The sequence below is a fragment of the Cheilinus undulatus genome, linkage group 15 (genome assembly GCF_018320785.1).
Source record: "Cheilinus undulatus linkage group 15, ASM1832078v1, whole genome shotgun sequence".
In the NCBI taxonomy this organism is placed as follows: Eukaryota; Metazoa; Chordata; class Actinopteri; order Labriformes; family Labridae; genus Cheilinus; species Cheilinus undulatus.
In genome coordinates this window covers 24,974,689-25,002,314 of record NC_054879.1, presented here as the reverse complement: position 1 = coordinate 25,002,314, position 27,626 = coordinate 24,974,689, and the positions used below count along the sequence as shown (strand labels likewise).

Sequence of the window (27,626 nt, the reverse complement as noted above, 5' to 3'; positions counted from 1 at the left end):
ATACTTTTGTCAGGTATCTTCTCAATATCTAATTTAAAAAGTTGCCTTGTTATTCTTTAAGTACTAAAACTGTTACATACTGTAGTCCTTCTACAGTATGAAAAAATAAAGCTACAACCTGGACAGTCAGTATACCATGTACCTCCAAAGTATATTCAGGTCATGTTTGAGCCAAAGTGGACATCTACCATGAATTCATTTCTCCATTCAACCATCAATCATCAACCATCTACCAACCCATCCATCAATCCATCAATCAATCCATTCACCCACCTGTCCGTCCATCCATTCATCCATCCATCAATTTAAAATCAAAAGAACACTATTGTTTTTAATTTTCATAAAGTTTGTTATTGAACAAAATAAACATTTTTCTATTTTATACAAAGGGAACCTGACTTCCTAAAAAAATATTTTCATTTACATGCTTTTAAGTTTCCCCATCATGTTTCCATGGTGTTTGCTTACCAGTCTTTTTCTGTGGTGAGTTGACTTTGTTAAAAAGGAAAAAGGTTGACTAAAATATAAAACATGTAATATATAACTTTATTTTTTTCCCTCATTTTCCAACAACATAAACAGCACAACTGCATTTCCAGAGACATATCAACATAAACATAAAGGTTTTCAGGGACATTACAAGCATTCTTCTCAGTCCTACATAGTCGAATCATTCTTTGGTATCACTTTCAATGTATCAAACATGTTATAAAATAAGATACATATTAACATAACTTCCAAACAATAAAGATTATATTTTCAAATTAGATATGGTAAAGAAAACAAAATGATAGGGAGTTAGACTTCAAATAATGCATGAAAAGTAATTCTGATTTGTTGTAGCAAAAAAGACTGGTGCTTGCTTTACGGTGGCATTATGCCACTGTTGGAGCAAAAATACAACAGTTTGGCTTTGTTTGATAGATTCCAGGTGAAATCAGCATTTTGTGCTCTGTATTACCTTGAATTTGTCATCTGCCATTCTTTACACATCATCAAGTGATGCTTTAACCATGTATTTTACAGAGGTCTTTTGTTGGTTTTATTTCATATTAGTTTATGCTGGCCTGAATGGATGTTGTTCACATTTTGGTGCAAGATTAATCTCCCTAGAGCAGGGGTGTCCAAACTACAGTTTGGAGGCCATTTTTGATTGGTCTGCGGTAAATTCTAAACATTAAATGAAATATGGCCCCTATCTGAACATGAAGCTTGTGCTTGTGTTATACTTCGTAGTTTCAGCACACGGCAGTGCCACCATGCTATTTCTGTAAACAAACATTCTGTTTACGTTTTTTTGCCACTGAATGAAGACAACACTGTAAATGGAAAACATATTGGCAACCCACATAATAATAATAATAATAGTAATAATAATAATAATAATAATAAATATTTTGATTTATAATGCCTTGATGGATTATTAGGGCTTATGGCTGTACCGATGGTGTTTTAGGGGAGGAACCAGTGGTAGCCAAGGCCGACCAGGGCCTCCTAAAATCCGACTGGCTTTCCAAATATCCTTAAAACTATTGGCTATGTATGGTTAGAAAATTGAGTAAGACAGAATCTAAATCAACATAAAAGATACAAAAAAATAAAAATAAAAAATAAAACAGAGTTTTGTTGCCACTGTGCCATCTTCATCTGAGGTCAAAATGTTTAAATCAACTTAAATAACTGAACCTATCTGGAGTTAAAAGGGAGAAACTTGCCAATATCTGCCTGATCTAAAAGGAATTTTCTGCAGCATTTGGCCATTTGCATTTAAGGCATTCACACAGGAAACAATTAGGTAAAAACACACACAAAAACTATTAAGGCAAGTAAATATCACATAATTAGAATGCTGGTCACAGAATTAACAGAATTAGTATCAGAAGTAACAATAAACTGTACATGTTAATGTGCTACATAAAGGAAAATATAATGTTCCAGACATACATGAAAGCAGATGTGCAGGAGAGCATTTGAGTGATCTTTGTCTCCCTCTGCTGTTTATCTACAGCAGTATATCTTTCTGACAATATGACAAAGAGATGAGGTTTAAAAATAAAAGGTTTACAAGCATGGTCATTTCTGACATGTCTGTGTTTTTTCTTGTCATTTTGACCAGTATTAGGCCACCCTTGGAGGGATTCAGTTTGAGGTTGGGTCATTCAGCTGCCCATAGCACATCATGTCAAAGTCTGGATTCCTTTGTGGTGGAGCTTTCCTCATTTCCACGTACGTGGAGTTTTCAGGATCACAGGAGTTTTCAATGCTCTGTAACACAGAAAAATAGGCCCTGTTAGGTTGAATTGGCACACAAGCTTAAAGGCTCTGATATGAGGTGTTACTCTGTTGAAAGAGGTTACAGTAAAAACCAGTACTGGTGCTTTTACGCAGGAAGGATTGCGGAAGACTGAAAGAAGTGATACAATTGCCACAGTGGCAACAAGTAAAAAATTTGTTTGGATTTCTTTTTTCCCCCTTAATAAATAATATCTTCATTTAGAAACTACATTGTGTCTCAGTCTTAACATCTGATATGTTGTCTATGTTCTATTGTGTATAAAATATGGGTTTATGAGATTTAACAATGATTGCATTCTGTTTTTATTTAATTTTACTGTGTTCCAATGTTTTGGGGAATTGCAGTTGTATAACATAGGAATGATCACTTTTAAAATCCAGTTAATTCTAAAATATAATTAATATTTTCAGTGAAAAAAATCAACATTATAGATCTATGGTGTGCCGTGTTTTCTTTCCTTTTGTAATTTAAGATGATTTAAAGGAGGGGTATTTTCATGGAGCTTGACAGACAAACAGAAATAGATGTTTAAGAGACACTTGGACTAACAATTCTTACATTCGCTCTCTGTCTGAAGCAGAACAAGGTGATGACACAGCTGTACAGGAACGTCGGAGCCAGCAGACCAATCAGAATAAACTCCAGGACAGTCCATTGATCAGATTTGCAGTGAGCTTCATTTTGACCTAAAACATAAAATGAGATACAAATGCATCCTTACAACCAACTAGATCCGAGACCGTTTTAAGGGTTGCCAACCGTCCCTTAAAATACGGAATCGCCCCGTAATTGACTGCTAAATGCAGTGTCCCGTTTTAAGTCAACACCGGACGCAAATTGTTCCGTATATTCATCCTTCATGTCTTACTCTGCTACTGATTGGTTAATACCCGTTGCATTTGTCAGTTTGATTGGTCTGCTAAGACGTAGAGCCAATCCGAGGCAGAGGAAGGCGGGTCTCCTCCCTGCAGAACACCGAGCGGGAGCAGGGATGATTCAAACACTCGCGCGGCTGGAGCGATTATAGATACCCGGAAGTGAGCGGGAGAATTAAACCTTTAGTCAGACAGCAGCGATGAAAGTGAGTACACATATAAATGCAGTTTGTGCTTTCAAGTGTTTTCTGTGGAACACAGTGGGCTGACGGACGTGAAAAAGCTACCAGAGAGTGACAAAGACACAGGACTTAAAAGAGCCGAACTGTGGTGTTCTTTATTACCTAAACATTACCTGTGACTGATACGGTAATAACAGCTTTTTAAGACTGTTTTGATGGGACTTTCATTCATGGGAAATCATGAATCTTCACAAACTTCATGAATCATGAGGTTTTTCTGTCAGCCTGTGAGCTCCACTCAGCTCAGAGAAATAACGCGGCAGGGGGGCGTGGCTGCGGATGCTATGTGTCCACATGAGAAGAAAACAACTGTGATAGGATGTAAGTTTAGCCAAGCTGAAAAAAACAGCATTTATTCATGGGAAATCATGCAGTCCTTCGAGTAAAAAAAAAATGTTACCTTATAATTTTTGCCCAGATTAAAACTGTTGTTATGTAAAAGTTAGCATTTTTTGAAGTACCTATTGATCCCTTCATTCAAAATTTTAAAAATGTAATTATCATCTACATAAAATGGACATATGTATGAAAAATATTTAAGAGCTATTTTAGTGATATTTTAGAGCTGTGCTCTCATTGCTGTTTTAAGTTTTGATTTAAATCGGAGGAAAAACTTGAAGAATTAAAGCTGCAAGCAGCATTGGTCGGGTCCTCGCTCTGTCGCACATCCCTCATGCCCCTTTGACCTCCACTTTGAGGGTTTCATCCCTTTTTGACCCTTTGACCTGCTCAAAGTTAGACTGAGGTGTGTACCTGCACCTCTGTCAGGAGCCTCAGACTTTATAATGGGTGTGCATAACACATTCTGTTTTCCCGCCTTCAGTGAGTCACATGACCAGCTGCTTTGAACTGTCAATCAGTGAGTGACATCATCACCAACTGCTCTTTTTTTCAGGAGTCAAATTGACAGGAATTTTTTTAACCTCACCTCACAATTTTTTCCAAATCTCTAAAAATAAGATATTTTTGTTGTAAATTTTGTCAGGAATCCACCCATGTAATTTTTAAAGCTGTAGGACCTTTGGTTTTTTGTGTAGAGGCCTAACTGCCACAGCTTATGTGGAGCTGAATCCTACTCACCCCATTCATTTGAATGGGAGGAGCTGTGAGGGCTTCTTCGGGGTTTACCAACTTTGAGGGCTTGTCATTCGGAAACCGTTCGAGAAACAACAAATTCCTTCAGAACTTTTGATCAGCATGGCCTAGTGTGTCTTCTCTGCGCGTTTCAAGCTGATACCATTTACGGCCTAGGCGGAGATACGTTCTGTTTGGAGGCCTATTTGCCTGGAAAATTTTATTCTGAAAGGCAAATTTCCGGCTTCCTGTTTGAGATAGGTTAGGGGTGTCAGCGTGTGATTTGTGGGTCTCGATGAGACGAGTGTTTCAACGTTGGTTTGATCTCTCTATGACATTCCTACTGCGTGAGGGCCGTTTCAGTGTGCCTAGGTGGCGCTGGAGAGCACATTTTGGCATGTTTGGAGTTAATTTTTTTCATTTTATCAAATTTTTTGCAGAATCTGAGGTGTGTGCCATTTTGGTGAGTTTTTGAGTGTGTTTAGGGGGTCAAATTAAGGTTTAAAGTGGTTGTGGAATAATAAGAAGAAAGAAACGGACGAAATACAACAGGGTCCTTGCCCTTTGGGCAGCGAAGACCCTAATAATGTACTCAAATTGAAGTGTAGAGTCTTTGAAAAAAACTTCAGTAGAAAAAAAATAATTAGTGAATGATGATGGAAAGCTTGGACCACTATTTTTTTAAGTCTTAGTTTTTGTTAGATGCTGTGTAATATGGCAAAACTACAATATTTTTTCTCAAAAATCACCTGATTAAATTCAGTGATTTAAAAAAAAAAGTACAAGGAGGCCTACAAAAAAAAGCTAAAAAGAGCAGTAATAACAGACATGTCACTTGCCCGCGGTGGCTGTGGCCCTGAGGAGTGTGGGGCTTCCCTTATTTTTATGCACAAACGTTAGCAACCCTAAGTCCATATCAAGCTTACAGATGAACACTAAATATTACAAGTACACTACGAGAGTTTTCTTTCACTCTGTTTCCTTAAACATACCCTCTAGCAGTGTGGTCGATGTATTTCCTGTTCCGTCATGATGGATGTTTTCATGTTCCACTGTGAACTCACACTGGTATTTTATTTTCATTGCCTTTTGGTCAATGTTGAATATGAAGAAAATGAACTTCTTGTCATTCTCTTGATACAGGACCATGTCCTTACAGGGTTTCTTTCCCTTCTGGCAGAGCATCTTGGGTTCTCCTCTGAAAGTATACAGTGATATCAGAAAGTTAAACTACAGTTCCGAATCCCCAACATGGATACAGGCAAAATATTTTGATAAGGAACCCATGACAACATGATGTAATGCTTTGATTTTCTGCCCTAAGATTGTGATCATCCTATACTGATTGATTGCTTATTTATTTGTAGGACTGCCAATAGGCAGGCACTAAAAATGTCCGATGAAGGTCCAAAATTGACATTAGCTGCAGGGTTAAGCTGCCTAAATGGAGCATCAGCTGAATGCTTCTCATAGTAGCATCTTCCTGCTCTCACAGTGATGCAAAATCAGTCCACCACTGCTCCGTAACGTCTCATTTCACTTTTAAAAAAAACCTCAGATATGTCATTGGACAAGTCAGATGTTTCTGAGATATCAACATCATTTGAATGTTACCATTTCTTTTAGCTGTTTCCTTCACTTTTCTGTCCATGCCTAGTACTTTGTTCCATTGTTAAGTTAATGTTGTTACTTTAAGTCTACTTGAAATCCTAAGTTTCTTTCAAAATAAGATCACTTTTTTAATTTAAGCAGGATACAAAGTACCCTTTTTATAAGACAGTACAAATTAAAAGCATAACAAGGGGTTTGTTGAGAAAATCTATTATCCTTATTGTTAACCTTAAAGAGGTTACTTAACAGAGAAAGTAAGTAAATATGAACTCTTGAAAAGTTTAATGCTGTATCATTTGTTGGACATCATTGGATGTCACTGAGTCATTTTTTACATACACTCCTTTCTCAATGTGTAACAGTTTTTAACAGGTTATTTGACATACACGCCTCAGCCACTTTATTAGGTACACCTGTACAATTGCTTGTTAACATTATTAGATAATCAAACAATCACATGACAGCACCTCGGTGCAATGGGGAAGAAAAGGGATTTAAGTAACTTTGAACATGGCATGGTTTTTGCTGCCAGATGGGCTGGTCTTCGTATTTCAGAAACTGCTGATCCCCTTGGATTTTCATAATAAGGCAACTCCAAAGGCCAAAGGGGGTCCAACCTGGTAGGTGTACCTAATAAAGTGGCCGGTGAGTGTAGTTGGCACTTCAAAGCTGTGTGCAAGGTGTGCAATGGTGAAGAAATCTGCACCTTTTGATACCAAGCATTTTACTGTTTTAACTGATTACTTTAAATTAGGGCTGTTAATTACAATTAAATGCCCCTTTTTGAAATTCACTATTTTACTTAGTCCTCATTTCACTTTGGATTTTTGTACTATCATAATTTACTAAGGATTATTACTTTCTTGTTTGGATAAAAACTAGCTTTTATTTTGAAAGATAATTAGGAACTTCAGGAGGATTGTAGATTATGAAATGAACTTAGACAGGGGAGGAAGAACCTATTACACTGGACATCACTGAGTCATTTTGTACATGCACTCCTGCATATACTAACATGGGTTTTACCTTAAAGCTGTCTCCTACCTCTAAGTCATGGTTTCAGACTACATTGGTGTAGCTGTGCAGCATTCTTTTAAATAAGCAGTTTAGAAATCAACTTCAAGCACAGTAAATCATTTTTCTATCCTATCAATATTGTTTAAAAACATTTTAGGATTTTCAACATGAATTTCAACTGTTTAAATGTCAGTTACTCCCCATAAATGGAACGAAGCAACAGAAAATGTTTTATTTTTTAAAAATGTATTTTTATTTCATTTTTATCTTATTTTATTATTTTATTGTTAACGGGTTAATCTCTTATGAGCTTCATATTAAACTGTGAAAGGTAAAACACGAGAGCTTGTGAGAGGAAGTGCAAAAGAGTTATAAACACTGATTACATCAAGAAAAGAAACAGAGTGACATTCAAACCACAACGTGCACTTCAAGGTGGATCAACAAAAACCTCCTTTTGTTTGTCTATTTAAAAACTCTGCACCTTCTTGTCATGTTAATTTTTCATGTGTTTACATCAGGAAACTTACGATTGAATGCTGTTGAGTCGAACATCCAACACTGTGCTGGCATTTGCTTTGTGTTCGCAGCTAATGGAGGCTGATCTGTCAGGGTTTATCATCTGAGTCTGTGGCTGGATCACCTCGAACTCATAACCTGATTTAAAACATGAATTAGTTCCTCATGGTAAAGATAGGCCTAATGAAAAATTAGTTACATTTATAATTTAGATCAGTGTATTATTTTTATTTATTAATCATTAATAAGCCACTTACAGGGCTAATAAGAGGCTTATTAATGGGTTATAAAGTTTTACAAGTGTTATTGTCACTTTATAGTGTAATTGATGTTAATTAGGCTTAGTGTCATTATGGTGAATGACTGGATAAACTATTGACATCTCTGATAGCCTAACAAAAACATCTGAAATTAGGGTTGCCAACCGTCCCTTAAATACTGATTTTAGAAACCCAGAAGTGAGAGGGAGAATTAAACCCTTTGTCAGACAGCAGTGGTGTAAGTGAGTAAACATGCAGTTTGTGCTTTCAAGTGTTTTCTGTGGAGCACAGTGGGCTAACAGGTGTGAAAAAGCTACCAGAGAGTAACAGACACAGGACCCAAGAGCCAAACTGTGGTGTATTTTATATGTTTATTACCTAAACATTACCTGTGACTGATACGGTGATAACAGCTTTTTAAGACTGTTTTGATGGGACTTTCATTCATGAGAAATCATATATCTTCACAAACTTCATGAATCATGAAGTTTTTCTGTCTGCCAGCCTGTGAGCTCCACTCAGCTCAGAGAAGTAATGCAGCAGGGGGGCGTGGCTTTGGATGCCATGTGAGAGAAACAGCATTTATTAAAAATTAAACAGTCCTTAGAAAAATATTTTAAAATATTTTACCTTATAATTTTTGTCCGGATTAAAACTGATGGTAGACATTCCTGTGTATTTTTTATTATAATGTTCAAGTTACATTTTTGAAGTACTTACCTACTGATCCCTTCTTTCAAAATTTTCAAAATGTAATTATCATCTAGTACATAAAATGGACATATAAAAATATTTTGGAGCCATCTTTGAGATATTTTAGAGCTGTGCTCTCATTGCTGTTTTAAGTTTTGATTTAAAGACTAGAAGAATAATGTACTCAAATTGAAGTGTAGTGTCTTTGAAAAAACTTCAATAGAAAAAAAATAATTAGTGAATGATGATGGAAAGCTTGGACCACCATTTTTAGGTCTTAGTTTTTGTTAGATGCTGTGTAATATGGCAAAACTACAAATTTTTTTCTTAAAAATCACCCGATTAAATTCAGTGGTTTAAATTTAAAAAAAAAAAAGTACAAGGAGGTCTACACAAAAAAGCTTAAAAGAGTATTAACAATAGACATGGCACTGGCCCGCGGTGGCTGTGGCCCTGAGGAGTGCGGGGTTTCCCTTATTTTTATGAACAAACATTGGCAACCCTAAATGTTATGAAAGTGAAATTATTCCTGTCAAAAGGGGACAGATTACTTTGACTTGTCCACTGAGCTGTTTGTGACATTTTAAAATGAATTACCATAAAATACCAATTAACCACCGGGTCCCAATTAACCACCAGGTGTGGCAGTACATTTTGACAAATAAATCCCTGTTCCAAATAGCCGCCTGGTCCCGAAGAAACGCCTGGTCTTCTCAGGGATTGAGACAAATAAACGCCGTGGCTATTATTTGGTATTTTACGGTAAGACATTAAGGACCAGCGGTGACCAATTTTCCATGTAATGAATAACCTCCAGCTGCTGCCTAGCTGTAGTGTCTTAATGACATACACCTTAAAGGGAAAAATTGCATGTGATAAATGCAGTTTAAAAATGTAATGGGATCATTTGGAACCTAAATCTCTTCCTACTAAATGTATTAATACTGGCGGCCATTTAAACAAAATATATTACCCAGTATAGGGTCCCTTTTACTATTGTTGCCATGATAAACAGGCATTAAAATTATTTAATTTATGCTGGAATCAAAATGAAGCTTGAAATTCTGGTATCAATTGCACAAACACACTGACAACTTTTTGGAACCAAACCAGTAGTTCAACCTGTCTTAATTCTACAAACACAGTATGCAGTTAAGACAATGTGCAGCTGTCTGCCTGCAAGTTTTTATAATAAAAACATGATCTGAAACTATCCTAAGCATCCTGTTTTAAGCCTTTCTATCTAAACAGGTTGGGATATTGGTTTTTCATAAGTATCATACCAGAGTTTCATCTTGGTATTTTGACAACCTTTTCAGTTTCATTGATGTGAAAATGGTCGGTTTTATCATGAGGTTATGTAACACTCTGCTAAATTTCATTGCTTTAAAGCAGTTTGAATATTTTTAATGTGTCAAAAATTATTTTTGCAGCAGCAATATGTGATTATCACAACTTCTATCTAAAAAAAATGAAAAGTTAGCTACAACAGTATTTAATTCATATGGTTATTATAAGATCAAAAAAGAACGGCATAACTAGGAAATGAAATGCAGACGCTTACCTTGACTAATGCTGAAGATGTAGCTCAGATAAATCATGAGAACGCTAAAGCAGCGTGTTGTCTTTCTTGCCATTTCTGCTCCGTCCGTTTCAGATCTAACACTAGTCTAAAACTTTAACCAACATGTTTGAGAAATAGGTCTGTCTGAAGGTGAAACAGGAAATGGTTTTGTGGTGGCTGATGTAATCTGATTGAGTTTTTTATTTTGGGGGGGGGTTCCAGTCATCTCTCTCTCATTAACAGTCAGCTACATTACAACTCCAGTCCAACCTTTCCCATGGAACCTTTCAGTTGTCAGGACTAAATCTACTATTCTGTATTTGATTTAAATTTTGGTGTTCCCCAAGGCTCTGTTCTGTGTCCTCTCCTATTCTTTAAGTATATGCTACCACTCAGACAAAACCACTAAGAACCGTGGTATCTCTAAGCACTCATATGCTGTTTGCTTCTGCGACATTGAAAGGTTCATGTAGAGGTGTGACTCTTTCAAAATGTCAGCGTTTAATTTCAATTCCGGAAATCATGATTTGATTCAGAGTTTATTTTTAATTCAAACTGAATGTTATTTTCACCCTTTTTGCCTAGTTAACCATAGAAAACTGCCAAAAATGTAATTTTACTTGGAAAAAAAGTTGATTGCTTGTTGATTTTTCTTTTTTTCATTTACATTTTTTATCCTTTTTTTTTTCTTATCGACATCAAATACAAACAATCTCCCCTACCCCAAATGCCCATCTCTAGTCAACATCACATGGGATGAGTATCAAAACCTGGTAATGACATGGTACAATACCTACCTAATATTCAACTTTCAAAGGATAGTAGACTTGCACAACACAAAAGACATCCAGATGAGATCTTTAGGGTTACTATTCATGTAATAAAACATTTTTAATGACTGTTTAATTCTAAATAACAAAAAACAAGCAACTTTGATCACAGTGATAAACTTGGTAACTACAGGTACTGTAGCTGAGAAGAGATTTTGGTAGAAATAGGCCTATGTTGTATTTGCAGGTAGTCACTGCCAGATGTGGTTTAAGGGTTTTTATCTTTTTTCAGCAGAAAATATCTGTGGCAGAGAAGGAAACTCTGGTTTGATCAGGTTATTTAGACTCTGCAGTTTTAATCCACATCCTGTTGTTGAAGTTTGAGCTGTGAAATCTTTGAGCGGTGACGTGAGGCAAAAAACAACATGAATTCTATTCCATTACTGTACATATAAGGTCTGCTATATTTACTTTCCACCTGTACAAATGTCATTTTCTATTTTTTGTTTTGTCTGTGTGTTTTATCTGTCAAAGTGATTTATGATTATCTTTCTGACTTACTTACTAAAAAAAAAACAAGCTGAGGTAAAGCTCTTCTTTACTGAAAGGTCACAAACTGTAAGCAGTGCAGTGAGAGATAACTAACATTTAGAGATTTTTTTTTTTAAACCATCCGGCAGCTTGATTATTTTAAGACTGTGATGACAAATCAGCCAGTTAAAGTTAAAGTATCAAGTATTACTCTGATATATAAAAGCTCCACTTCAAACATGGAAGACCAGTGTTGTAAATAGAAAGTAGTGAATGATTCCCACCATAACCCCATTCTTCCCTTCTTTCATTCCTTCTTTTTACCTCCCAAAATGACACCCATTAAGAAAAAGGTGGGGTTTCACAAGACTCAATCCTCAGACTTTCTCATTTGTAAGTGCCTGCTTATTTTAAGGACAGGGCTGCAAATAAGGGGGAGACAAAGAGGAGAGCTTTCTGGGGCCCAGGCAAATGGGGGGCCCATGGAGGTCAGCAAACCTACTGTAAAGGTAAGCTGTGATAACCATATTTTATTTATTACTTGGATAATAAACACTCTTATCAAAGCAACAAATATTTGTTAAATGTATTTAGGCTGTAATTTATAGGCTAATTTATGTTAACCCCTTTTCTTAAAACAGAAATAAATAGAGGCAAAAAATGGGAAAACATTGTAAAGAATAAGTGGCAAGGGTCAGAAATGTGTAAACCAAAAAGTGTAAGCAGTACAATTGGCAAAAAGGGGCAGACAATGTAGTGAAAAGGAGTAAAAACAGGCAATATGGCAAAAAGTGGCAAAAAATGGATGGAAAAGGGTTTGGGAAATAAGAAGACAATTTGGCAAAAATGGGTTAAAGGAGGCTTAGAGTAATTTAAAGTGGCAATAACCGGCAGAAAAATGGTGAAAAGTAACAAGTGGAAAAATGTGTAAAGGAAATGATGAGATGTTGTTAAAATTGGCAAAAATGGGCAGAAAATGAGGGGGAAAAGAGTACATATGGCAATATGTCTTAAAAGTGGCACAGATTGGTTAAAGGAGGCCAAAAATTGGCTTTAAAGTGGAAAATAATTGGTTAAAAGTGGCAATTATAGGCAGAATAATGGTGAAAAGAAGTAACAAGTCACAAAAAAATGGTTAGAAGTGGCAAAAATATATATACCAGAACGTGAATGCAAATAAAATTGGCCATAAAACACATAACAAGTGGTGAAAAGGGGTAAATAGTGGCATAAATTAGTTAACAGAGGCAACAATTTGCGGAAGGTGGCGAAAATGTAACCTTGCAAAGCAGATGGATTCATCCGTTTCTGTGTTTCTTACTAGCAAATCCATCTTGCAAAGCTTCCACCTGAACCGTTTGGACCCGGTTAGAAAGTGACAGGACCAATCAGCATCGAGGGGCAGTACTTTCGGGCATGGTGGAGTCGTGACGTAGGCAAGCAGCAACAAGAGGCCATTGCAAGTATGGCAGAACACATTAGTGTGGATGCTGCTAAAGTGTAAGTTTTATCAGAACTTGAAGACATTTCTTTGTTAAGAGAAGAACAAAGCACGCCAGTGAGTCGTTTTCTTTTCAAAAACGACAAAAGTCATGTACAGAAATGTCTACAGTTGCCATGATTCATGTTATGCAGTTTTTTGATGGAGTTTACTCTTTCAGTAGGGGTACAGGCGCAGCTGGTTAGCAGCTACGTCATGTTTTGTTGCTCTGATTGGCATGTGAAGATGTGACAGACAGAACATTCATCCAATCACCCTCCAAGTTTTTTTTTTTTTCAAAGCTTCTGCCCTTCCCAAACGCTGTCTATCGAAGGTTTATGTGTAAAACACATCCATCTACTGTGCCAGGTTAGCAAAAATGTATAAACCACTCTTTTATCCGGTTCAACCCTTTTTTCCTGTTAGAATTAGCTAAATAATGGGGTGCAATCTCTGCAGCATAGTCAAAACTTATTTACTGGCCTGAATTTGTTTTCATGATAAACTGTCATTTTTTCAGTCAAAACCTGACATGTTAACATCTGCCCAAGTTTGTGACACAATAATTGAATAAAATCAAGCTTCATCCCTCAAAGATGGACATGTCTCACCATTATGAACAATTTAGAAAGTCCTTTTGGTTAGTAAACACTGGCCTGCAGCTCTCTTTAACCACAGGAAGTGTTTCAACGACCATGTCAAACACCAAAGTCACTTCTGCTGCATGAAACTGGGTCAACATAAGTGCATGTTATTTTATGTTTTATAACTTCAACACAATGAGAGATGAATTATGAATGAATGGAGACCAATCTGAGGAGGATGATCATACCTTTGGATCTGAAAACAATTCGTAACACCAGCAAAGGTGCAAACTCCTTGATGAGCCAACTAAAAACAGAGAGAGGCTCAAGACAATTTCAGCCAAAACCAGTAACCTTTTTTTTTAATGTTTTGTCTGTTTACAATACAAGGAGTTAAACTGTACTGAGAGTCTTCCAATGGCTGCCTCCACTGCTAGAAATACCTCAGATACAGCTTAAGCATAAAAGCTCCTTTTAACTAGAACTGGACTACATCTATGTATGAAATAAAGAATACAAACAACCCTAAAAGCTATTCATGTTGGGAAAGATGTTTTCACTCTTCCTGCTGCAAATGAGATGCATATCCAGACAACAGCTTCCTGAGGCAGCGTTCCTGAGGGATCTGAACCCATACCTCATGTGCAATGACCTCCAGTACAGTAATACTCTTGCGTCTGCATTAAAAGCCACATAAAACCAATTACAAAGTCAGCTTACTGTCACCTAAAGAATATTTCTCAGATTAAAGGACTAATGTCTTAGCAGGACCTTGAAAAACTAGTGTGTAATTTTATCTTCACTTGAGTTGACTACTGTAACAGTATCTTTACAGATCTGCCTAAAAGCTCTGTCAGACCGCCACAGCTGATTTAAAATGCTGCTGCTTCACTAGGACCAAGAGTGTGGACCATATCACTCCTGTCCTGAGGTCTTTACACTGGCTCCCTGTCTCTCAGAGAGTAGACCTTGAAATACCCCTGTTGGCTCGTAAAGCTCTTAATGGTTTAGGCCCAAAATACTTCAGAGACCTTCTAGTACAGTATGAGCTATCCAGACCACTCAGGTCAGCTGATGCAGGTCTGCTCTGTGTCCTTAGAGTCAGAACCAAACATGGAGAATCAGCAACCGAGCCTTTGTGGAATTTAAGGTATGTTTGGGGTCATTGTCCTGTTGGAAGGTTCAGTGATGTCCAAGCTTCAGTTTCCTCAAAGACAGCAGGACGTTTCCTCCTAGGATTTCCTGATACTTCAATGACTCTTGCCTTCCACACGCTGCAGGTTTCCAGGGTAGGAGTTGCAAAGCAGCTCCACAGCATCACCAAGCCACTACCATGCTTAACTGTGGGCACAGTGTTCTTTTCAGCATATGCTTCATTCTTCCTCCAGACATACTGCTGATCCATTGTGCCAAAAATGACGTTTATGTAAGTTCATGCAGGACACGGAAGTCATATGCCCAGCTGTTATCAGCTGACAGGCTCATGTTCAAATCACTATTCCCAACACTCAACCAATCACAGCGCGTGTTTGGTAATAAGGCGGCGTATTTAAATTACGTCTCCACTCTCACCTATCCCTGCTACACCTATGCTCCCCTGCCGCTGCTGTCAGAAATATTGAACGCTGCGCCTGGATCAACGCTGTGCTCTTGCTTGAAATTCCAGCTACCTTTTCAAACGACAGATAAGTTTACCTTCACTCTGCATTGGCTGTATCTGTCACATCTCTGACCAAGAGTAAAGCACGTTCTTCAGATGAGGATTAATCCCACCAGGCGTGATAAATGAAGCGGTCCTTGTGTCCACGCTGTGATCTCCGTTTTACACGCTAAAGACTGCTGAATGCTCATTCCTGTGAGAGCTTCGTGCCTGATACATCTGAAGTCCAGCCGGCTTTCACCAGAAACTCCAATAACTTGATTAAACTCCGCCTATGTCCGCTGAATAATCCCGGGTGCAAGCGGAAAAGTGGCACTCCGCTCTGCACGCAGGTTCGTCTTTTAGCCTTACATCCTCAAAGGAAATCGGCACTATATTAATGCTAAGATATTTTCCTCGGTGTAACACTATTTCCTGTCTATATTTAAATGACCCTGCTGTGCTGTTTCCACCGGCATCTGGCTCGCTTCCTGTTGACATCATGCCCCAATGGATCCTGGGATCTGGAGTCCAGTCTAACCAGGGGGTCTCTGCTTTTTGCTGCTGCTGCACTATCCTTAGTAAACTAGTATAAAGAAAAACAAATGATATAATGATGATGAAATCAAATTATAAATTATTAATAATCAATCCAGGCGTAGTGCCAGGATTAAAACTTTGGATAGGCCCGCCAGTTCTGGATGGATCTGTTGATTTAAATCTTAAACTGCCCCCACTTTCTTATAGAAAAGTCCCATAACCTACTATTGAGAAATTCCTGGAGATATTGAATCATTTAACCTATGATAGAGACAACTCTTTTATGTGACAGCTAAAGAATCATTAATTGGGGTGCAAGTAAAGCAGGTAGTTCAGTAACCTTCATTTTTCTGCTAAGCTAAAGGCATAACTAAATTCTCAGATGACCGTTCTCTGATTTCTCTGTTAAAAAAAAAAAAAAAAAGGATCATCTGATGATCTGAGACATGCGTGCACATGAGTGCACCAGTGCTAGTTTTACAAGCCATGTCCCAGTGTGTTTAGTTATGACTTCACACCTGACATTATAAATCTGCAGGTTTTAAAAGGAAACTGTTTTAGGTTTAAATGGCATTTATGTTTGTATTAGATAAGGTATAAACAAGCAAAGCATATCATTTTCAAAACTTTAAAGTGGGCCAATGGACAAGGTGGTGGACACAGGCCCATAAGGCCCACCCATAACACTGCAGCTGAATGAAAGAATTTTAGTAATGTCAAATTAGTAGCTTTAAATCATTGGGTAAATGGAGTGATGGGTGAAGAGTGGCCTGATTTAATGTTTCGAAGACGAGTGTCACTCACTCAGCCTTGACATTTATCCATAAGGAGCTGGGACTAGCACTAAAGCTAATAAGGAGATAAACTAAAACAAAGCATTTTGGAAAATAAAGACTTGGCTAGAAAACCAGTTTAAAAACGAATGGCAGCTGGACTGAGGTCGAACACGAAGGGTGAAGACGAAATGGAGAACGGGAACTAATGAAAAATCCAAAACTATTATAACCTTGGTAAAAGCTCACTATAACCTGTTATGCTAGAGTCAATCCACTCAAATAATCTACAGAAATGCTGATCATATGATAGAAATGGTGTGGCTAATGGGTACTGCTATTTCTGAAGGAACGACTGAGACGGTGCTTCCAGGGTGTGGGCCATGGGAGTCCTCGTGCTTTATAAACCCATTGATATAATTTTGCAAAATAAAATTAGGTTTAAATTATCTTAAGATACTCTAACATGTCAATTTCTTCTTAAAGTCATTTAAGTAACAAACAACAAAGTATAATTAACTTGCATGTCCCATTTGAATATTGTCCAGAATGGGTTCATGGTTAAACTGGTGCTGAACTAACTGGTGGCACCCCTTGGGCATTAAACCTTGCCTAACACAACCCTTGCTGCATTAATCGCTACTAGGAAAGGGTTTTATTGTTAAACTACATTTTGAAGATAAATTTCAGAATATATGTGACTTGCAGATGCCTGTCTAAGTATAGCAGGTATTCAGTTCCATTTGAGATGTTTAGATCCAGCAGTATGTAGCCTGTATGGGTACCCCTCCATTCGTCTCCTGTTCAATGGTCTTAAAAAGGAGCACCCAGACAGCAAGGATAAGCACCTTCCATTTACTTTATCTTTAGTTCACAAGCTGGTGTCTCACTTAAGACAAGGGTGTTTTGGGGCATATGTAGATTTTTTACTTGAAACAGTTTTCCTCAAAGCTTTTACGGGTTTCTTAGGTGTGGTGAATACACATCCAGCTCCAAAAGCTTTCCCCTTTGCACGACTTCACTGTTTCTGATATTTCTGTAGATCATCACTCTTACTCAGTTTATCTTATCATTCCAAAAAAGATAGAGATCATAAAGGTTCATCTCATAAACTAACACTCTCTTCTGTCCCCTATCATCCATGACCCAGTACCTGCAATCCCATCCATCTGCAAAACCAGACGAGCGCTGATTCCTGACCAACAAAGGAAAAGTCATTTCAAGATCCTGGTTCACCTCACGACTCCGTATCCTCTGCCAAATATGTGGTCTCCTTCCTCAACTCTACAACCCACACTCTTTCCGCATTGGAGCAGCTACCACTGCTGCAGAACTGGTTCCAGCTTCTACTTTGAAATTCTGGGACGCTGGTCTTCGTCAGCTTACGAATGCTACGTTCGCCCGGGTGTAAAGGAGATCATTACAGCTCAAAAAGCCATGAGCAAAAGTTCATGATTTGACACGTTCAATGCACATAAAATCCTTGAATCAGAAGAGGTTGGCTGGGCTTGCTCAGTAGTTTAACCAAGGAACTTAGGAAGCACATCTGCATCTTAGTCCCAAAAGGGTCTACAGCATGCTTGCTGTATCACAGTTTTATTTACATTTCACTTAATTCTAGTATGACCTATTGAGGATGCATGCTTGCATCATTATTTCTCTTTTGGGGGTCAACAGCATGCTGCTGTATCACATAGAAGTTTATTTACATTTCACTTAATTCTAGTATGACCTGTCTAGGATGCATGCTTGCATCGTTATTTCTTTCTGGGTGGTTTATGATGCATGCTGCATCATAAATTGTTCCGGGGTCAACAGCAGGCTGCTGTATCACATAGAAGTTATTTACATTTCACTTAATTCTAGTATGACCTGTCTAGGATGCATGCTTACATCATAGGATCTTTCAGAGGTCTACAGCAGGCTGCTGTAACACATAGGAGTCTTATTCACATATCACTTAACCCTAGTATGACCCGTCTAGGGTGCATGCTTGCATCATAGGATCTTCAGAGGTCTTCAGCATGCTTGCTGTAACACATAAGTTATTCACATATCAGATAACTCCAGTATGACCTGTTTAGGATGCATGCTGCATCATAGGGTTTTGGGGGTCTACAGTACGTTTGCTGTAACACAGGTTTTAGTTATTCATCACTTAATCTAGCATGACCCTTTAGGATGCATGCTTGCATCTTAGTCATGCAGCAGTCTGCGGCAGACATGCGGCATGAAATATTTTAGTATCAAGCTAAATATTGGTGTTGGCTCTGTTGTTTTGGGGGATTTTGCATGCACTCCCTGGAAAGCCTAAGCAGGCTGCTTGGCTAACCCAGGGAGTACGCTGAAAAGCAGAGCTATAACTCCAACTCTAACTGTATTCCATTTGGCAATAAATGGTTCAAATCTATGATGAGAGTGTTCCTGACTGAAATTAAGTTTACGTAAGTTCATGCAGGACACGGAAGTTGTACGCCCAGCTGTTATCAGCTGACAGGCTCATGTTAATCACTATCCCCAACCCCACTCAACCAATCACAGCGCGTGTTTAGTAATAAGGTGGCGTATTTAAATCATATCTCCACTCTCACTTATCCCTTGTACATCTATGCTACCCTGCCGCTGCTGTCAGAAATATTGCCTCCTCCACCCAAGCCTCCTCCTTTTAAATCTCCATGTCGTATCCTATGAAGTCTCTATGTATGTATTTACCCATGTGGAGGATTTTGCATGCATTCCCTGGAGAGCCTAAGCAGGCTGCTTGGCTAACCCAGGGAGTACGCTGAAAAGCAGAGCTATAACGCCAACTCTAACTGTATTCCATTTGGCAATAAATGGTTCAAATCTATGACGACAGTGTTCCTGACTGAAGTTTTGTTTCATTAATTTTTTGTGTGTTTGAGTCAGTATTGGGGTTCGTCTTGGAGTTCTGGCATGGACACTGTCTACATGTAGGAAGCGCTTCACTGTACTCACTGAAAATTCAGTCCCTGTTGTATCCAAGTTTTGCTGGAGGTCTTCTGCAGTCAGTCGAGGGTTTTTCACAACCTGCCTTCTTAGATACCTGGTTGTAGCCATTGATAGCTTCTTTTTTTTGTTTTGCCCCGTCATGGTGGTGTTACCACTGTTCCTGTAACTCTGAACCTGTGAACTGTACTTCCAATGGTGTCTCCAGTGCCTTTGCTACCTTTTCGTATCCTGTTCCTTGTTTGTGAAGGGCAGAGATCTCTTCTCGTAACTTTTTGGACCATTCTTTTAACTTTGCCATATTTATAACATGCAGTCAATTGTGACACTCAACAAACTCCTCACAGTTTAGGTATTTTATGTGTTTCAGCTCAAGCAAACCTGGTGACACCGATGAAGCCCTTGATTTGTTACATCAGGTGTGCTTGAAACAACACTGGTTTTGCATACTTGAGCTGTTTATATCATTTGCTTTTTGCAAAAAGCTGAAAGTCTTTACATTGTCAAAGTTAACCTGACTTGCCTGGGAGTTGAATAATTTCAGTTGCAACTGTAGCTTTCTTCCAGTATATTAAGTCACTATGCATATCTTAACCTTTGTTGATTGTTTTAACTCTGATATTTTTCTGTATGTGGCCTTCAGTGAAAAACCATAAATATCATAGTTATGCACGTATATTTAGAGCATTATGTTTATTCAAACATGAAGTTTGTTCACAGCAAGAGTGACAGAAATGTTCACATTTACAGTATGTTCCCCAACAACATAATCAATGGCAACTTAATCAGATCTACATAGTTTGATCATAAGTGTGTTTACAAGAATGTAAACATTATTTTAATACTAAATTAGTAAAATATACACAAATACCAAGATGAACATTTGGTATTTTTCCGTAGATGTGGTCATAAACATCCTACATACTCTGTACTTTTATAATCTTTCAATCAACGTAGTATTGTTCTCAGCGCAGTTTCTCCCTTAAACCTGACCACTCAGAGTTGAAATATTTTGACATGGAAATGCAGCATCTCCTTTGTAAACCACATGAGATACTGGTCTGTTGATCTCCCTCCGCCCTTGCCGACATTGAAGAGCCTGCACGAAGAAAAGATGTGTTTTAGTGCTGTAAACAACAGACGATATTTGGTATGATTTTAGAAAAGAAAGACCAAAATTCTTTTTAAAGATATATTTGTGGGCTTTTTATGCCTTTATGGATAAAGGAAGATAACGAACAGCATCAGAAGCAGGGTTGAGAGAGTGGGAGAGAGACATGCAGGAAAGGAGCCTCAGGCTCAAATTGGACCCAGTTCACCTTGTACATGATGCACAACCAAACTACTAGGCAAGAAGATTATTTTATATTCATTCTTCCAGTATGTGTAGAAAGGGGTTGTGTGAGTCGGACAAAAGTTGGACTTTTAAAATATATACAAATATGTTAATTTAACTGATTTCACACAAGGCAAATTTCACAGGGTCAAGGTAATGCAGCTGGGGCTGGTAAATTCTTGCACATATGCTCCTTCATCTGCCCAGAGCTGGTCTAAATAGTCTGGGCATGCTTCACAGTTTGTAGCAGATTGTATTCAAGCCCCTGTGAATGTCTTAAATATTGTCAAATCAATTCTAGTGAGTGTCAGACACTCTTTTATGGCACAAGTTCTAATCACATTATGTTCTGTATTCTTCTACAAGATATACAAGATAGATGTGTTTCACTCGTTATTCAATCATAAACTTTGGCAGCAAACATCCTGCATCATTCAGTGATGACTTCTAATAAAGCTGGCAAAAATCATTTATGGCAAAAAATTTGTCTCTAAACAAACTAAAAAACATTCTGCAAACTGTTGATACCTGTTGCCTTATTGAATTTTATAATAGACTATGATGCACATCCTATATCCGTGAAATTAATCACGATGAAACTCCCCTCTCCTCATGTTGATCCAGGTCTTTTATTTTTAAGGAGCAATATCAGGAAATGGACTGTATCCCAAAACTTAAATGCTAACAACGATAAAGATTACTGACCTGGAGGTAGAGAACGAAGAGAAGAGCCAGTATGATCAGTATGACCAGAACAACCACAGGAACACTGACGGATGAAGGCCTCTCATTGTCCTCGTCTTCATCACCTCGAAGTGCAGTTTGTCTCTGAGGGACCTGTTCTGGGCATTCTGAGCTCTCTGTTGACAAAGGAAAAAGGTAAATATGAAGATTAACACGCTGATGACGTGCTCGTGTACTCTAGTCATTTATCGGTGTCTCACCTAAGACGTGAACAAGCGTGCCGTTCCCTGTGAAACGTTGGTATGGAGGAGGGAATAACACCTCGATGTGACAGCGGTACAGATCTGTGTCAGAAGCTTTGAGTCCTGATACCGTCACCTCTACAGCGCCCTCTCCCAGCTGAGCAGAGCACTGCACCTGAAACACATTAAATCTGAGGATTATTTCAGCAGTTAACACACTGGTAGCAATTACTATTAAGTAAAAGTCAAACATTGTTTAATGCCACAGCAACAAAAGTGGAAGTTTAAGAACCTTACTTTATTGTCTACAATTTTCCTGCTGAACCTGATTCGCTTTAAAAGACATAAATAGACCAAACTAACTTTTTCATTGTATTCCCCTCCTATTTAACGAGGAGCTGTAAGAGAACAAGAAAAAAATGTACCCTGCCCCAGATACAAAGGTGTGCTTTATATTTGGGTTATTGTTATCTTTTGGAAACAATGCTCAATATAGGTCACATTTTCTTGTTTGAAAAGCTTTAACCTCCATCTGTCTCACCTGGGCTTGTTTGCCCACACCTGTCCCCCTCTGCTCTGTGAGGTTGAGCTTGGACCAGCAGAACGCCTCAGTGCCATGAAGGCCTCGCAGTAGAGTCACACGGAGCTCCTCAGGGTCTGGGAGGGAACTGTAGGAACTTCTGCTCGAGAGGAAGGGTGAAGGCTGGGCGTAGCACCGGACCTGTGCTGTACCGTTGGAGCTCACCACTTTGTAGGGCTGGACCACCTCCAAGGCTGCCAAAGGACAAAAAGCATGCTTCAGTTATCATATTTATTTCATCTGAAGCCATGCAGCAACATCTAGAGCCAAAATAATAAGTCCAGAACGGAAAACTGCAGTTTCTCTTATGGCCACTAGAGGCTGGATGTGAAGGTGAACTGTTAAACAAAAACATCAAATTTTCCTGCAGAGAAAAAGATATAAACCTTAACATTACATTGTTTTAATGTGTAAGGTTGTAAAATGATGATTTAAATCCATTTTTCAGTGAACGATGGCATTTAAACTATAGATCTTCATGCACAAAAAATTGCAATGTTACCAAAATATTGCAACATTTTTGTGCATTTTGGATTAGGTACAATAACTTTCATGCTTTTTATTTTAATTAAAAAAAGACATCATCCAACATTAACTGATCAGACTTACATTTTTGTAATTCCTTTATTTAATTTCAATTATTCTCCCTATTATATATATAAATTTTGCATTTAAAATTGTTCTGTTTCATTTTGGATTTTAGTACTGTTTTATGGTAGCTAATGGTTAATGACTTCATGTTTGAATGCAGACCTGCTTTTATTTTGAAAGAAATTTAGAGACTTCAGATAGATCAAAGACTATAACATGAACATAACAGAGGAAAAGAACGAACTTGTCATGGACTGAAAAGGAAATAAGAGAACTGTTTAAAAGGTAATTAATCAGACTTAATGCACTAATGATAGATCTTCAGTAATTGCAATTAATATATTAACCCTGACAGCCCTACTTTTTATGGAAATAGGTATTTGTAATTTTCCAGTTAAACTAGAATGGTATAGAATTTTAAATACCTGGTATTGTGACAACCAGGGTTATTATAAAATTAGCACAAAAGTAAGGAAATTTGTGTTTTGGTAGATTATTTCTTTGCTGTGACAATAGTTCTTGGCAAAAAATCTTATACCGCTGGAAAGCCTGTTTATTTCCCTTTTAAACGGTGCCACATTTGTAAGGAACATGCATTTGTGGGATGAGCAGCAGAGCTGAGTATGTGGGTTGTGCCCATGAAAAGTTTGCCAAATCTTCTGCCAATTCCAAACAGCTTCTGGTACCCCAGGTGCATGATTGGCACCTAATTGTCTGCACCTGTGAGCGTGGACCCAGCTGAACACTGTAGTTCAGTAGGTGTCTGCTCCAAGATCTGCATTCCATATTTGACTGATCTGGATAGGGCCTGTGCAATAGAGCAACTTCAAGCTTGTGTTCTGTAAAACTGAGTTGCAGCATTATATGGAGTGAGCTCTAGTACCATCTGAAAACTGGTGGCCAAGATCCATATAACGGTGTGATTTTAGAGACAGTCTTCTATAGGTGTCCCAGGAAGACGACAACCCAAGAAGACTGTTTCCTCACCCTGTCAGCACTTAGGGACTGTAGGCTGTCTTCTGCAGATTTGCAGTCAAGGTCGATATAGACCAGACAATCCAGAACAAACTGCATGCACTCACAAGGCTGCCAGCAGTCCCTACCTCAACCTCACTGACCACTTGTGAGATCAGCTCTGCTTTTTGTGCCAGAGTAACCAACATCACCACATTGGCTGACTTGTGACAAATGCAGCCAGTGTGGTTGTGACCAGAAGGTAGTAGACCAAGAATAGCCTTTTTGATAAGAATACGTCAGTGCTGTAGTCTATGTGGAGACAGCCAAGACCATCTAACATGCTCATACAACTAACAGTGAAGAGAAAGGGCTTTTAAAGTGAGGGATTAACCTCAGAGCCCTGTGATAACAGCGTACATGTATTAAACATCTCCATAGTCCAGCACAGAAAAGTTGCAGGAACCAGCCTCTTTTAAGACTCAAAAGAAAGGCAGGATTTAATCCTGAAATAGAAACCCAGTTTCAGTTTTAACCTTTAAACCAGCTGCTTGATATAAGAGTAAAAGATTTTATCAATCAAAATACCAAGATATCTGTAGCTTGAAACAGATTCAGTCTGAGAACCCTGAGAATTAACAAGTGAGGGTAGATTCTGTGGCTTAGATTTAGTGCTTGGATATAGCATGACTTTTGTTTTGGCTGCTTTAAAAAGAAGTTTAAAATCAAAATTTTTGTTGAAATGTGTTAAAAGCAACTTGTAGCTGATAGAGAGCTTGGTCTGGTGTGGATTCTGAGCTGTAAAAAACAGAAAAACTGCTCAGCATCTACTTTAGTTAAAAGAGTGGCCAGAGGTCTGACCCTTGAGGCACTCCTAAACTAATCTAAAAACTAAACTCATTACTCATGGAAGATATATGAGACATTTTTGTCTAAAAGTCAGACAAAACAATTCAAACAAAAGCACTTATTCAACCTTTTTTTTAATTAAGTCTTAAATGTCTGGTCACACTGTATCCCTTAACCACTAACAGAATCATGTTAATACATTAGATAATAAATTCACCCTCTAATACTACCTCTGAAACACCATAACACATCAGGAAAAGACTCACCGCTCCATACAGGCTGACAGAAGCTGAGGATGGTACATAAACTCCACACAGTCACGCAGTGAGTCGGGAAAATCCTACAGTGTCTCATAGTTACACAGATATAGAGGTTTAAAAATATTAAAATACTTGAGTAAATACACTTTCAAACTGAGCAGATATCATCTAAATTCGTCAAAAACAGTGAGGCTGGTCTTTTATGACAAAGTATTCCTCCTAGATGTCATGGAAAATGTGAGAGGCAGCAGGAAATGAGAAGGTGTCTGCCAGTAAAAGGAGACGGCACATTTCAGAACCTGTGGTTCTGCAGAAAATTTAAACGTATATGTAAGAAATTTTAACATGATTTTTAATCTTTTTCCGACTCAGTGTGTCGTTCACCAGAAAGAGAAGGAAGTAGAAATCCCTTTACGTGGTCAGAAACAGTCATGCATAATGCTTTCAGTGCTAGAAGTGAGTTCTATACAATACCTATGATAAGGGTTTTTTTTTACCCCCTTTGATGTTTTACCCTTTTAATGATATTATAAATCAATCATGGTCAAGATATTGATGTTTTTTTTGCATAAAAAAATTACAAAAAAAAAACTTTAATGTCAAAGTGAAAACACATTCTCCAAAGTAATGCCATTTAAAAAAATGTAATGTTAAATAAGTGACTGCATGACTATTTACCTCCTTCAAGTCAGCACATCTGGACACAGCAATCTTTCTAAATTCTTCTTTGCAAAACTGCTCAAGCTCTGTCAGATTGCATGAGGATCAGGCGTAAAAGACCCTTTTCTTTTTTTTTTTTTTTTAACTTTATTTTTAAGTACAGAGTTTTAAAATTTTATAAGGAACATAACATATAAACCAGATTGTACAGAACATTCAGGTCACCAAGGGAGATAAAGTAAGGTGTATCTAAGACGGACAAAAAAACAAACAAACAATAATATTGCTCTGTGTAGCATAGGGTTACAGCAATCCATGGATGGAAGACAATGTACAAATAAATAAGTAAATGAATAAAGGAAAAGTGTGTATGTGTGTGTGCATGTGTTGTGAGACAGCCAGGCCTGAGTGGGAGTCTCTCCAGTGAAAGTCCATCCAATCCACTTTAGGGAATGGGGTAGTTGTCTTTTCGGACAGGACCATAAGGCACAAATATGATAGAGGAACGAAAATTGTTGAAAGGTTTGTGAACAATGGTATCAAAAAGGGAGTTCCCAGTGCCAGAGTGACTTATTGCCAGTCTTAAAACACTAGTTGGCATTAAACTCCAGTCATAGCATAGAGAGTAGATACATGAAAAACAAAAAAGGCCTTAGTCTATACCATTTTCTCATTTACATATGATAACCACTTCGACCAATACTTCTGGGCTTTATGACCATAGAATCTTAGGGAGAAGGTCAGCATTTCCATTTTGTATATTTCTTTTACAGTGGCTGTCCACTCTCTCACTGTCGGTGGTTCCCTCTTAAGCCATTTCCTTGTTATTGATTTCTTGCTGGCTATCAGTAGTATTTTCAGAAGGTACTTGTCCTGGGGATTGAGTTCAATTGGTAGATTGCACAAATATACAGTTTTCAAGTTATACTCAATTTCAAAACCAAGAATTGATTTTATTTCTTGAAGTACTTCTAGCCAGTACGGTTGGATTACTGGGCAACCCCAAAAGATATGACAGTGGTCAGCCATCACATTATTACATTTTCTCCAAAAGTATCCAGATTCAGTTCTGCCGCCTTATAGATATGTTCTTTTTGGGGTTATGAAAAACCTGATAGTATTTTTCCATGCAAATTCCCTCCACTGCCCTGAACTGGTGGAGGAAGAGTTTATTTGACATATGTTTAGCCACTCGTCCTCTGTCAGGGATATATTTGCTTCCTTTTCCCAATTGTGTTTAACATAGAATGTTGATAGTTTTTTGTAAGATTGTAGGCATGAATATATCCTAGAAACCACTTTCTTATAAATTTTACCTCTATAGGCATCAATGACAATGTTAATGAGGTCCCTGTCGCATTCCTTTGATGTTTTAATGTTTCTATCAAAATGGTGCCTAAGTTGTAAATATCTGTAGAAATCATATTTTTCTAAGTAAAAGACCCTTTTCAAGCTCAGCCACAAATTCTCTGTTGGATTGAGGTCAGGGCTTTGACTCAACCACTCCAGAACATTCACCTTGTTGTGTTTGAACCATTTCTGTGTAGCTTTCTCTGTATGCTTCCGGTCATTGTCTTGCTGGGAAATGATTCTCTCCCAAGCCATAGTTCTCTTGCAGACTGAAAACGATTGTCCTCCAGGATTTTCCTACATTTTGCTGCATTAATGTTACCTTCTACCTTTACTGGCTGCTGGGAAGAATCCCTACAGCGTGATGCTGCCACTACCAAAGCGAGAATGGTGTGTTTGTGTGTGTGCAGTGTTTGGTGTCTCGTCTGATGGCCAAAAAGCTCCATTTTGGTCTCATCAGCCCAAAGAAAGTTCTTTCACTTGACATTGGAGTTTCCTACATGTCTTCTAGTGAACTCTAGTCCAGATTAAATCTGAGTTTTCTTCAAAAGTGTCTTTGACTTTGCCACTCTCCCTTAAAGCTTTGACTTGTGAACCCAGCCAACAGTTGTATGCAGAGTCTCTCCTATCTTGGCTGCTGAAGCTTGTAACTCCTTCAGAGAAGTCATAGGTGTCTTGGTGGCCT

General features: G+C 38.1%; 2 protein-coding genes across 2 annotated transcripts; both read right to left on the bottom strand.

Moving 5' to 3' along the window:
* Window positions 1-568: 568 nt before the first annotated feature.
* Window positions 569-10,268, bottom strand: LOC121522849. The gene is made up of 5 exons (XM_041807518.1): window positions 10,152-10,268; window positions 7,646-7,772; window positions 5,480-5,685; window positions 2,855-2,982; window positions 569-2,265 (listed from the first exon to the last, which is right to left on the bottom strand). The coding sequence occupies exons 1-5, from the start codon at window positions 10,222-10,224 to the stop codon at window positions 2,140-2,142; spliced, it is 660 nt and encodes a 219-aa protein (XP_041663452.1). The 5' UTR covers window positions 10,225-10,268; the 3' UTR covers window positions 569-2,139.
* A 10,137-nt stretch (window positions 10,269-20,405) lies between these two features.
* On the bottom strand, window positions 20,406-25,077 carry cd28 (CD28 molecule). The gene is made up of 5 exons (XM_041806266.1): window positions 24,938-25,077; window positions 22,239-22,471; window positions 21,716-21,872; window positions 21,477-21,631; window positions 20,406-20,534 (listed from the first exon to the last, which is right to left on the bottom strand). The coding sequence occupies exons 1-5, from the start codon at window positions 25,023-25,025 to the stop codon at window positions 20,418-20,420; spliced, it is 750 nt and encodes a 249-aa protein (XP_041662200.1). The 5' UTR covers window positions 25,026-25,077; the 3' UTR covers window positions 20,406-20,417.
* Between the last annotated feature and the right edge of the window lie 2,549 nt (window positions 25,078-27,626).